We start from the raw sequence: 13,049 nt of genomic DNA, 5'->3' as shown, positions 1-13,049 counted from the left end.
CTGTGTGTCAATACTTTAAAAGTTTTGAGATTAAATATAAGTTTTTTGAATGAAATAAAATTGAGAATAGAAATGGGGAATGTGTCAAAGTGACAATAACCTGACCAAAGAGCAGAAAACAGCCGAAGGCCACCAATGGGTCTTCAACACAGCGAGAAAATCTTGCCAGGCTTTAGCTAGCCCCTAAACAATAATATATACAAGTTCAGAGAAAATGGACGTCACACTAAACTCTGAAACATATAAATGAACCAAAATTTAAAAAAGATACAATACGAACAAAGGCCAGAGGTTCCTGACTTGGGACAGAAGCATAAATGCGGCGGGGTTAAACATGTTTTGTGAGATCTCAACCCTCCCCCTAAACCTCTAGCCAATGTGGAATAAACAAACACACACCAATATGCACAGTAAACTCAGTTTAAAAGAAGTCGGAGTCCGATGTTAGAATAGGTAACAGAAGAAACTAAGCAAAATGACAATGATCAACATTAATTAACAAAGGACCACTAGCAGTCACTGATATGCCAGCTCCAGACCTCAATTAAACTGATCGAAAGATTATGTCATCATCATACGAAAATCAAGCACGATCTTTCCCACTAGGGGCTTAGTATCATACCATCATAAAATATACTAGAAGAACATTACCCGTATCATGGAAACAACTGGTTTTAGAATAAATATTTTTATTTCTGATCAATGTATTTACCAAAACATTTACTGCAATAGCATACAACATACAAATCAACACCGTATTACCTTAATAATTAGTTATCAAAGTATTTCAAAAAACAAATCACTTTGCATTTGAATTATCTTGCTTTGTGAAACACATTCAAAACTTTTTTTTTGCATTATTTGTTTGTAGTGTTGCCTAAAATTATAATAATTCAACACATATTCTCATCTGTTGTTCAATAATCACAATAATCATAATAATCACAATAATCACAATAATCACAATAATCAATGCCTACACAAATTTCAGAATTTATAAAAACCATAACCTTACACATACATATTTTTGGAAGATATTTGAGGTCCCTTGATCAAATTCTTTTTATATTTCAGGATACAGAAGATACCTAGATTATTAGTTGCATCTCAAGATGGATATTTATATATATTTAACCTTGACCCTACAGATAGCAATGAGTGTGTTCTAGTCAGACAGCACAGGTTAGTATTGGGAGCACTGTAGACTGTTCAAGTGTTAAACGTATTTCTTTAAATTTTAAGCAACTTTGTTATCTGCAATAGACGATTGCAAAGTTTAAACTGTGCTGTGTGGCTTTCTTAAAAAGTGGCTTTAAGCTCACTTGACCTCAAGGGTCATTCAAGTTTTTCTCATTACGTAGGGTTGTCTTGGTCATAAAGTAGTCTTCCAATTTTCATTTTACATTTGAAAAGGTCTTCTCCATTTAAATCACTTGACCTATTGTGTTCAACTTGGTCCGAATCATTGTTACTGTTTGTTCGAAATATTTGACAGACTGTGGATTTATTATTATATGTGGATTACCCATTTTGTCTCTCTCCTGCAATGAAAGTCACAGAAAGCAAGACATTGGGATTGCTTTTTCCGGTAACTTCGACGATGATGACGGCATCAACAATTGTTAAGTTTTCTGCTTAAGTTAGTTTGATGGGAACTACTCATGATAGATCAATGAAATTTTGTATGAAGTTGCATTACTATCAGCACATATCAGTTTGATCATTATTTTGAGGCCCTGCCCCCAAGGTCAGGGTCCAGTGACTTTGAATTAATTAGCAATGTTAATGTCCATTTGATTGTCTTTTTCTGAATTTAATGCCGACAAGCGAGACATATCTCTGTGTCAACAGTTTATTGTGATTGAAGGGTTCAGGTGAACCAAGAATTCAAATGTTCAATAATTACAAATTTTGTATGGAAATGTGTGCAAACTTTTGTAAAACTAAGAAATCAAATATCCATGAAAATACATTTTTTCCTTAATCCACAAAAATTGGGACCCACAAAAATAAGTAAATCCTCAGTACTATAGATTTTTACTGTTTATTCTAAATATTTGACATAGTGTGAAATCTTACTGTTGAGTCTTTATATTTGCCATACTTTATCCTAAAATAGTCTGATGCTTAAATTGAGTGCTAGTAACGATAAATTAATGTAAATTTTTTTCAAAATTATGGAAATTTTCTATTTTTTTTTATAGGGTAATTGTAGTTGGAAGAAATAGATTTGACAAATCATGATAAGAAAGTCCATATTTAACCTCACCTCAGCTTAAGTTTCTTTTTCAACTCCTGAGTGATTTAGAACAAACTTTTACAAATTCGAAAGTGTGCCTATACAAATTTTCACACAGTTTTCATAGGAATGAGTTCCCATGCAAAGTTTTTATACATATGGACATAAGGGGAGGGTTACAATTCAAGAATTCCTTAAATTTGCATTGATAAGAGTTGATAAAACTTGGCAGATTTACTTCATACCTTGTCCAAATGTAAACAGATCAAATAACTTTCATAGTTGCTGTCATTTGTAACTATGACTGGAAGAAAAGGGAGAAACAATTTTTGTCTGTTAAAAAATAACTGAAATTAAATGCCTATTTATATATATATATACTTTTATTTAAGGAGTAGATTCCCAGTTTTGAGAATTATATATTTGATGTTTATATTTCAGGTTAGATGGCCTAACTGGGGACAGCCATGTAACTGAAGTTACGCCCTATGATAAACCATTAACTCATCAACAGTCAACCACAAGTTATGCTTCAACGGTGAAGAAACAAGAACCCACAGTAGGTGTTGGATCAAACATGGCTCCTCCAGGTAAGCAGAGAGAGGAGGCACCCTCTGTCAACCTTATAGGCACAAGTTACGCTGAGATGCTCAGGAGGAAAGGTGGGCCACAGGGTGCAATGCTAGATTGTGAACCTAGGGCAACCGTTGAACAAATTGATGAAATTTTATCAGGCCCAGGTAACGTAAGCTTCACCTACAAAATGGAACGTGTTCAACCCATAGGCAGACTTTATGTTTCTAACACGATTTTTATTTGACCTCTTCACGTCTGTTTTTTTCTTACTAACATTCTGAAAAAAGGGATGGCAATGCATGATCTGTTTGGTATTGTGGTTAAAAAATATAGATTCATTGCTTGACATGTTTTTTATTTGCTCTACATTATAGTCTCTGCATTTTTAGACATGGACTTTAGAGATTTTTTTAGATAGAGACTTATAAGCTAGTATTGCTTTCATTGGTTTGCACTTCTGTCAAGCAAGCATGAGTCACATTAAAAATAGATGGGTCATTAGATGGCATTATTCATGATAACCATTTTGTGTGGTCAATCTCATGTTTGTGATGATAGTCTTTTTACTCAAAATGTGCTATTTATTCCATTTCAAGGAGACCTTTTGAAAATTGCACTTAATATTAGTTTCAACTAAGCTGTATAATTCCTTTTTAATTAGGTATTTAAAATATTTCAATCCACATGTTTTAATGTAAAACTATGTTCTAAAGAGGCTGGTGACTGATATCTTAAATTTTGAAGATATTTGTAGTAGTACTGATTCAAGCTGTCAGTTTTTGTCAAGTAGCTTTCTACGTGTATATGTTTACGAGTGTTTTGTAAAACGTATTTGTTCCAATATGACAGTTGTCTTGTATTTTTGACCCCTTCTTAAGTGAGAGGTATTTAATGATCAATCTGTCTGTCTGTCATCTGTACATTCATTTGTTCAATTGTCCTTATCCACAACTGCTCCTGAACCATCTGACAGAATTTTGTGAAACTTTCTCAAAATCTTAAAAATCTTACTCACTTGATATTATTTTTTTACGCCTTCATTTTTTCACCTGAATTATTTTGGAGATTTGCTTTTTGATGACATGGCCATGGACTTTGTCATATCTGCACACTATAGTACACATTTGTATCTGCTTCCCCACCTAAACCCCTGATCACAATTAAATGAAACCTTCTCAGAACCTTTACATATAATGATATCATGCACTACCTAACTTGTTATACCCAAATTATTTTATGGGTTTCCCTTAGCAAATCAGGGGGTGGAGGTATCAGTGTATGAGCTTTGCCCAATGTTCCTCTTGTTTTTTAAGGTAAGTATACATATCAGTTAAGTAATATGTGATTTCCAAGTTTCTGACTTTATGGGTCTCCGGTATGGAATCAGAACATACAAGGTAGCATAAAAAGACATAAATCTGAAAAAATTCAGATAAGAGAAAAGAACCAAAAAGCTTCAGATATGTTTTGCCTTAAAATGATTTAAACTTATTGATTGATTGATTGATTGATGGTTTAACATGCCTTGAGGAATATTTCATAAATGTTCAAGACTAGAACCAAATAATTATAGTTTTATCTGATTGAGTTTTTTATTCCATGAGTAAATATAGCACATTTAACCAGTTAGGTTTTTAGGGTGAATAGAAGGAAACAACTGTCAATCATTTTCTTAGTTACTTCTTTCAATAATCTTAAAAATGTTGTTATTATGAGATCAACCAGGTGTAGTTTTGATAAATCGTGGATTCATTTATTATTGTGCGTACCAATTTTCGTTGATTGAGGGAAAATTGTTTCGTGGTTATTTGATTTTGTGGTTTTGTAGTTGGTTGAACATTTAGATCTGTTGTTCATCTTTACCCACAAAATCCACGAAAAATTGGTTCCCGACAATTGATAATGAATTTCTACATCTGCTTTCAGTGACTTTAGCATATTTAGTGCTATCATATTCATTTGTTTTACTATCTGCTTATTCATCATTTTCATTTATTTTAATCAACAAAAATTTAACTTGAAAAATTTGGATATTTGATCTTTTAAAATATTTCCCTTTTGTTGCATTATGGAAGAAGTATTTTAAGACAAATGAATTAAGATTTAGGTTTATTTAGAAAAAAATGCATTGTATATATACTATGTATACATGAAAGTTGGATATTCTGTCATGAAACTTTTGCTTGATAGGACAAATTATGACAACAAAAATCTGAAAATAAGTTACAGTATTTTCAACATTATCATTTATGCAGATAAATATATATTTGATTAATTTATATTTTATCAGACTCAATTGCAAAGATACTAGGTAAATTCTAAAAGTTATAGTGCATGCAGAGGATTAACAGAAAAGAAAATGTGCTATAAATAGATTAACAAATTTTGTAGTATATTGCCCATTCACCACAATTGTCATTTTACACATTTCAGCATGTGTTTTTTGGTTCAGCTTTAAATAATAGTACAGAATATTTGTAAGAAGAATCATAAAATCAATGCTAGTTTTTATGTTAATGTCATGTTTAGTTTAAATCAGGCATGTTAATTTACTGTTTTGTACAAACAACATGCATCATTATATGTATTTAATTTAATTTGCTTGAATCTAAATTTTCTGATTGGTTTTTACTGGGGAGAAAATATATTAGTAACAGTTTATGTTTTTGATGGAAACTTCATCGAAATATACATCAGATTTCAACAATATATAAAACTGGAGAATATAATTTAAAAAATCAATCACTACAATGCAACTTATGCCATTAAAGGGAAGTAACCCCTATTACAATCATATAGAATGAGGGAAATACAGAATCCAACAGATTCCCTTTATAATTTTCATCAATATTTATGGGGAAAGTTTATAAAAGATCCATCACACAATCGTTGTGATGCATTTTTATTGAAAAGATGTTCAATAGAAATTAATCAACTTTTAGCAGAATCTTTAAAAATACTTTTCAGAGTTTCTGATGATAATTCATGTTCAAATTAATAGATAAAAACTTAAACACCTCAAGATTTCAAAGTAGAAAGTTTCAATGGAGTCTTATTATTTAATGTATAAAACCTTACGTAAAAGTACAAACTTTATAAATGGTAGAATAATTATTTTAACCATATCAGTATTTTTTACATGATATAATTAATGTATGTATCATCACAAAAGATAAGAAGGGTTTATGTAAAATTAATAAAATCTATCTTTCTTAAAATTATTTCAGTCTTTAACCAAATGTAAATATATATGCAAATGTGTATATTTAGTTTATTCACTATTCTAAAACCATAAATATTTGCTGTATAAAATCTAATTAAAATATATATACAGTAACTTGTTATGTAATAGTATAGTCAGTTAATACATGCATCTTGAATATCTTATATAAATACTTATACTATAGCTAATGTCCATTTGGTCATTTCCACCCGTCCACAGTTTGAGTGGACACAGTGTGGGTAAAACTTCTAGAAAGTTACCTCTGCCTATTCTATAGATTGGATGTGACAATTCCTTTTCTTTCATCATAAGAATTACATTACTTTTTATTTGGAAAATTACTTAAGCTTTTAAAATTGATATTTTTAAACAAATCTATGATGAGTTTTGAGTTTGCCTAATTGAACTGATCATAATAGGCATTGCTGCAGGTAAAAAAAGCAAAATCTATGTGAACTGTAGTATACATAATCAACAAATAATTTTTGTTTCCAAAGCCTGTCATGGTAGACTATTCTTCTCTGAAATGTGGTATCTTAGTTATTACTTTATTTGTAATTGTATCTGTTAACATCAGATAGTTTCATAATTTATAAAAATCACCAAGTTGAAGTATACATGTAATACAGTAATGACCATGTTAGAAGTAAAGTTTCTTTATACTGGAATTGGCATTGCATTCACTATATCATAACAACCTTGTATGTTGTACATTCGTTTGTCCTTCAGTATTTTTGTCAAGACTTTATTCAGGTTCTCTAGAACTTTATTCAGGATCTCTAGAACAGAATTACTTCTTAGTTGGTCAGTAGCTTGACAATGATGAGTTGTAATATTTAAGTGCTTTTTTGGGGTCTGTCTGACACATACTTTCTGTTTTCTGATGCTGTGAATTATATGTGGAAGTGTGCTTCATTTTTTGTTACTTCTAAATATTTACTTGAGGATTTATCATTGATCTCTTTGGAGGCTTTGATGAGGATAAATTGATCTCCTTGATGCTTTAAAGAGGATGAATTTATCTCCCTGGAGACTTTAATGAGAATAAAATAAAAGAGTTGTCTGATCAAAAGAAAAACCTGTGAAGTATTAAATTACAGAATAAGGCACAGTTTATACAAATGTATATAACTATGTTGACCCATACAGTGCACCTACTGACTACTCCTGATTTTGACAATTAGTTTATGTGGCTTAAATAATGTGTGTGTTTATTGTTCATTTTCATCTGTTTTTATTGAAACAATGTATCTTACACCTGTCCAGTTCCTTTTGATTTGACTTGTAAGTGTATGAGGGTCTGGATGGTGTTCATAGGATAGAGACAAGGAATTATTTGAAACTGGAAAATTGGTAAGAAATGTAAGATGAAAACTAACTGAATTTTGGAGGGTTAGCCATGCATGGCTTAAGGGGGTTAGTTAGTTCATACTGAAATATCAATGCAAGTAAAATTAACCTTAGCTATTTAGTTGGGTTAGTTTTCATCATACATTTCTTATCAATTTTCCAGAATTCAAAATTATTCCAGATTCAAATAATTTGTTGTTTAGAGAATAATGGGCAACTAAAATACAGAATACAGAAAAAAGGGGAAATAATATGGAAAAGGAAAAATTGGGTTCTTGAATATGAAGAAAAGAGAATAATTTAACCCTAAAAATAAAAAAGAGAAAATTGACCTTAAAAATTAAAGAATACAGAAATGAAGACCTCCCTCCTTTTTCTCACCCAGACCCAAGTCTATTGTCTACTGTCTGGATTTTATGATTTCCCTTTTAACATGATTGTTTATGTATGGTCTTCTCAGCATTTAACATTAATTTCCGTCTTCATGTTATACTTGTCACTTTTCAAGGGATAATTGAAAGAAATTCCCTCTGCAGTATCCGTGAAAGTGTGTTTAAAAATGATTAGAGGCTGGCTAGGAATGACCAAAAAGATTGACCACACTAACCACCAACACCTTAAAAGAATTGATGTAATATCAAAGAGAAACATCAAAGAAAAACACATCGTCTAGATAACCTGACTTAGTAGAGGCATTTGGTTAAACCATCTGACAATGAAATTAAAACAATTTTCTAATATAGTAGCAACATTTCTATGATATTGCTAATTGTGGTTATTTTAATTTTTAGATTCAGAACCATACCAGGAAATGGATCAGGGTGCAACAGGAGGAGAGGATTTAAAAGGACTTGGACAATTACGATTGGACGATGATAATGAATTTCCACCAATGACCCATAAGAATGATTGAATATTTTAAATGATTTTTGTATTGCCTATATTATTAATGTTTCTACCAAAAGTGATAGCTTTGTATAGAACTTAAACAAGCTTAATAAGTTCTTATTTTCACAATGTGGAGCATTTTATTTATCTCATTAATTATGACCAATGAAAATTTATGTACTATTTTGTTTTAACCAATGAGATTTGCTGACCTTACTGCAAAATGGAACCAGTATGATGCAAAGATTGCTTTTATGAATGAACTGTCTAATAAATTATAATATATATAAAGGAAAACTTGTATATTATTTTGATGATTAACAATGAAAGTGGATATGGGGTATACATCAGTGAGGCAGCACCTAAAAACAGGGCAAATAAAAAGCCTCTAAAAAGGACATTAATTATTGGTTACCTTAGAAGCAGTATATTTTTTGTGTTTTCTTTGTAGATTCAGAAGCTTTCAATGTTCTTTAGAAACTACAGTATTATAAAAAATCAATGTCACTGGTGGGTCATTGAATTTGTTAAAATTATTGTCATTTTTTCATTCAAAAGGACATGGTACATATTGTAGGTAGCTGTTTCTTTTATCTGTCACGGTATACACTTTAAACTTGTTTTGATTAAGCAAATGTTTTTTGTTGTCTCTTGATTATTTACTTTTACTGTTTAGTCTATTTTTGGTGATATCCATTTGATGTGGCTCGGTACTTATACATCCTGTCGTGTTATTGTGCTATGGTAAATTTTTGTATTCTTGTCTTTCATTTTTGCTTATGTGCTTTGTCTATATGCCTTTTTGTGTTTCTTTGTTACATATTTGTTTGTTTTTATAGTAATTAAGATTATAACACAGTGTTGACTGATGTACCCCTATTTTGACAATTTTTCTGAATATGTCTGTTTGTTTTGTTCACACATCATTGTCAATATAATGGAATTTTATGCAACTGTCATACAAGTGAGAGGTTTAGCTAGCTATAAAACCAGGTTTAATCCACCATTTTCTACATTAGAAAATGCTTGTACCAAGTAAGGAATGTGACAGTTGTTATGATTCGTTTGATGTGTTTGAGCTTTGGATTTTGCCATTTGATTAGGGACTTTCCATTTTGAATTTTCCTCAGAGTTTTATATTTTTGTGATTTTACTTTTTGCTGCAACACAGTGCGTGGACATGGAAATATCTGGGGTGTGTTTGTCCATCAGACTGATCTGGTAAGCACACTCACACATACAATTCTTGCCAGATTTTTTGAAAATTTACATCAAAGGTTTAAATCAGATATGTCCTTGACATGTTGGAAAATCAGTACTGATTAATTATTTTTATAGAAGTTATGCCCTTGGAATGTCTATGCGTCTGTCTTTCTGACAATATCAGCCTTATAAGGTGTAAAATTTTTGCTAGATTCTTATGAAATTTATATTGAATGTTAACATCACTAATGCTCAGAGTTTGAAAATCAATTAATCAGTAGTGATAGGATATTTATGGGGTTAATGTCACTAATGTCTTGAACAAGTTCGAAATGCATTGCTAATTATGGGAGTATAAACGAAAAATGATAAAATTGATAATACTTTGCCAAAATATAGTATATACACTGATATGTTGAAAAATATAAAAATAATAGGTCACTCTGCTTTTTTCAACCTACAGGTTGTAAAAAAATGACACATTTTGTATGGGTTATACAGAGAAAAAGCATTATTGTGTCAATGGAAGGTAAACTAAATTTTAGAATTTGAAATAGAATATGAGAAGATAGCTCTTATAAAATGCTTGCAGAATATCAAATGAAAAAATGGGGTCACTGTGCGTTTTTTTCCCTGTTATAACATGAAATAGAAAAAATTTCAGTAGTTTCCTTTATAAATTATACTAAAATTGAGTTATCTCCCCCTAATAATCTTATTTAAAAAAAGAAATGAAAATCAAGCAAAAATATTAGTAATTATAGGATAAAATCACATGTTCATTTAAATGACAATCCTCTTTAGTCACTTTCATTCCTTAATCAAATTTTGCTGACTTGATTGAATATCTAGACCTAATGTGTTTGGCTATTTTACAATCCAAGATATCGAAAGACTCTCTTACTACCTTAACTATTTTTTTGTAGCCATTATTCTGATATTACACAGATTTTAAGATAACATAAACCAGGAGAGAATAGCCTATTTTCCATTTACTGATTTCATTATTTAATAATCCACTTTTAGGACAAGTTGTTTCCCTACGCCAATTGTGTTCTATACAGGATAAAATGGGCTCCTCCCTATGTGATGCATGTTTAGTTGAAAGTTATATATTCAGTGTAGATGTTTTAACCGATTTTTGATGAAAAAATAACTTGAAATCAAAAGTTTTTAGTTTTACAAAAAGATCAAATGTAATTAAAGGATTTCTAAAGATTACACAATGATGATTATGCGTTTTCTGCTAGATCGTCATTGTAAAAAAAATTATGTCAACTCTAAGGAAAACCACACAAAATAGATCCATAATTACAGGATCAATTATGGAATTGACAGTGGCGTAGCTTACATTGTAGCAGCAGAGGTAGCTGCCTCGGTAAAAAATGATTTAAAAAAGGAAACAATTTTTAACACACTAATAAATTTTAAGCAGCTTCCAAGTAATGCAGCTAAATCTTGGTAGTCGTTTACTTCATGTTCATTGTAGAGAGCTACAATGTACAGGAATATTGTTCTTCCAAGATGTGTTTTTCCACAACCATTGCATGGTTTGAAATCACGTTTTATAAGGTGATATTTTAAATTCACCAAGGTCAACAAATTAAAACTGACGTTTAATCCATTGCCCTACAAAGTCAGCAATAATGTTAAATGTTGAATAACCAGCCCATGGGCCTTTCCTGTTATACTTAGAGAAGATCATCCTGAAGTGTTGATTTAATGCTAATTGCCATCTTTAACACATTTAAGCATATATATTTAATTTCTAGATCGTAAAAAAACCTTTCTGTCCGTTATATATATATTATAAACATCTTTCTGACTAATATATCTATTATAAACAACCATTGGAATGAGAAACCATTATTATTATGTGTTCAAATCAGATAACATATCTATTAACAAAAGTATGACTGAAACCCCCTTTGACCAGTTTGGTCACATGTTTGCAATATCTTATAAAGAATGCATGGTAAACCTGACGAACAATCAGACTTCGCCTTTGTAATCATTAAGTACACTATCAAGTAATTGAACTTAAAATTCAAATGAAGTAGGTTGATAATTTTTCATTGACCATGCACACTAGCCACCAAATGCTTAGTGTGTTTTGTTCTCCTGAATTAAAATAATAGTATGTAAGTTTGAAAATATACTTTGTGGCCAGTACTTTCATGAAATGATGATATCTAAATATCATTACAATTTTTATCTCACAACATACCTAGATAGTGCATGAACAAATATATCCTACACATCAATACTGAAATTATCTTTCCTATCAATTTAACATGATATTAACAAGGGAGGAAATATACAAAATGGCGTTATCAAACTCTGTCATTACAGCTCAGGATATTGTTACCTGTGATATTTGCGAATCAGAAACAAAACTGACATGGAAGTGTTTGAACTGCGATCTCTTGATGTGTAACAAGTGCAATGATAAAATTCACCTTAAGATTAAAAACGCTAAAGACCACACAATAGTTGATATAAAACAGGTTGGAATGAGTGGTGGTAAAGGAAACCTAGACTTTTCAAATATAAAGTGTAAATTGCACACATTACAATTGTGCTGTATTTTTTGTAGCAATTGTGATGAGCTTGCCTGTCCGAGCTGCATTACAAAAGGTCATGCAGGACATACGTTCATCGAAATTAAGGAAGCATATAACATGAAAGTAGAATGGCTGAAAAATAGAAAAGGAAAATTAGAAATGAATAGGAAAAATCTAGATGCTGGACAAAGAAAACTTAATCAAATTACAGAGAAGGAGAATTCCAATTGTCAGAAGACTATTCAAGATATTCAAAATCAAAGGGAAGCATTAAAAAGAGAGGTAGATAAATATGCTCTCAAACATATAGAAGAAGTTAATCTAAATATGACAAGCATCCAAGATTCAATTTCTCAAGAGAAGAAAAAAGTCTTAATAAGCAGACAAAAAGCTGAAAATAATTTAAAGACGGCCGAAGAAATGCTTACTACAAATGACATGTCTTTCTTCTTTCAAAATGCTGACATATTAAAATCATTGGATGATGAAAGAGAAAGAGTCAATGTTATCCATAAAAGTGTGCCAAATTTTAAGCCAGGGAGCATTTTGCAATCAAATGTTGGGACATTGTATGAAGATGTTAGTTCCAGTAATACTGGAATAGATATGAAAGTGAACAACGAGTTTACCACTGGATTAAAACATTGTCAATACATATCTGCTTGTTCTGATGGTTCATTGTGGATAGATGATGGTTTAGCTAAGCTCTTGCACAAAGTAAAGCTAGAGGGAAACATTCTCACAACAGTTTTAACCATAAACACTGAACTACGAGGTATAGCGGTCACACATAATGATCTACTGATTGCAGATACAACATCAAAGCTAAAATTCGTCGATGGAAATACTGGCAAATTAAGTGATTCAGAGTACAAAGTTGAACCATTAGCAATAATATCTGTCCATATAACATGTGATAACAAGGTTATTGTAGGTGCAATGGTTCCTGGTAAAGCATTCCCCGTGACAGGAAGAAGAGTGGTAATTGAAATGGACCAGGAGGGGA

General features: G+C 31.1%; 1 protein-coding gene across 5 annotated transcripts in view; it reads left to right on the top strand.

The window, feature by feature from the left end:
- The window catches only part of LOC127709295 (WD repeat domain phosphoinositide-interacting protein 2-like), a 92,097-nt gene that overhangs the window by 12,231 nt on the left and 66,817 nt on the right, over positions 1-13,049 (top strand). For 2 of the 5 annotated variants that reach the window (XM_052214759.1, XM_052214757.1), the window contains exons 9-10: positions 1,075-1,182; positions 2,681-2,829. In XM_052214759.1, coding sequence (XP_052070719.1) covers positions 1,075-1,182; positions 2,681-2,829 — 257 coding nt within the window. Of the gene's footprint in view, positions 1-1,074; positions 1,183-2,680; positions 2,830-5,105; positions 5,127-8,179; positions 8,574-13,049 lie in introns of those variants that run through there. The other 3 variants (XM_052214755.1, XM_052214756.1, XM_052214758.1) reach the window with 3 other exon arrangements.

The sequence above is a fragment of the Mytilus californianus genome, unplaced genomic scaffold (assembly GCF_021869535.1).
Source record: "Mytilus californianus isolate M0D057914Y unplaced genomic scaffold, xbMytCali1.0.p SCAF_7, whole genome shotgun sequence".
Classification (NCBI taxonomy): Eukaryota; Metazoa; Mollusca; class Bivalvia; order Mytilida; family Mytilidae; genus Mytilus; species Mytilus californianus.
This window is presented reverse-complemented; position numbering and strand designations above follow the sequence as displayed.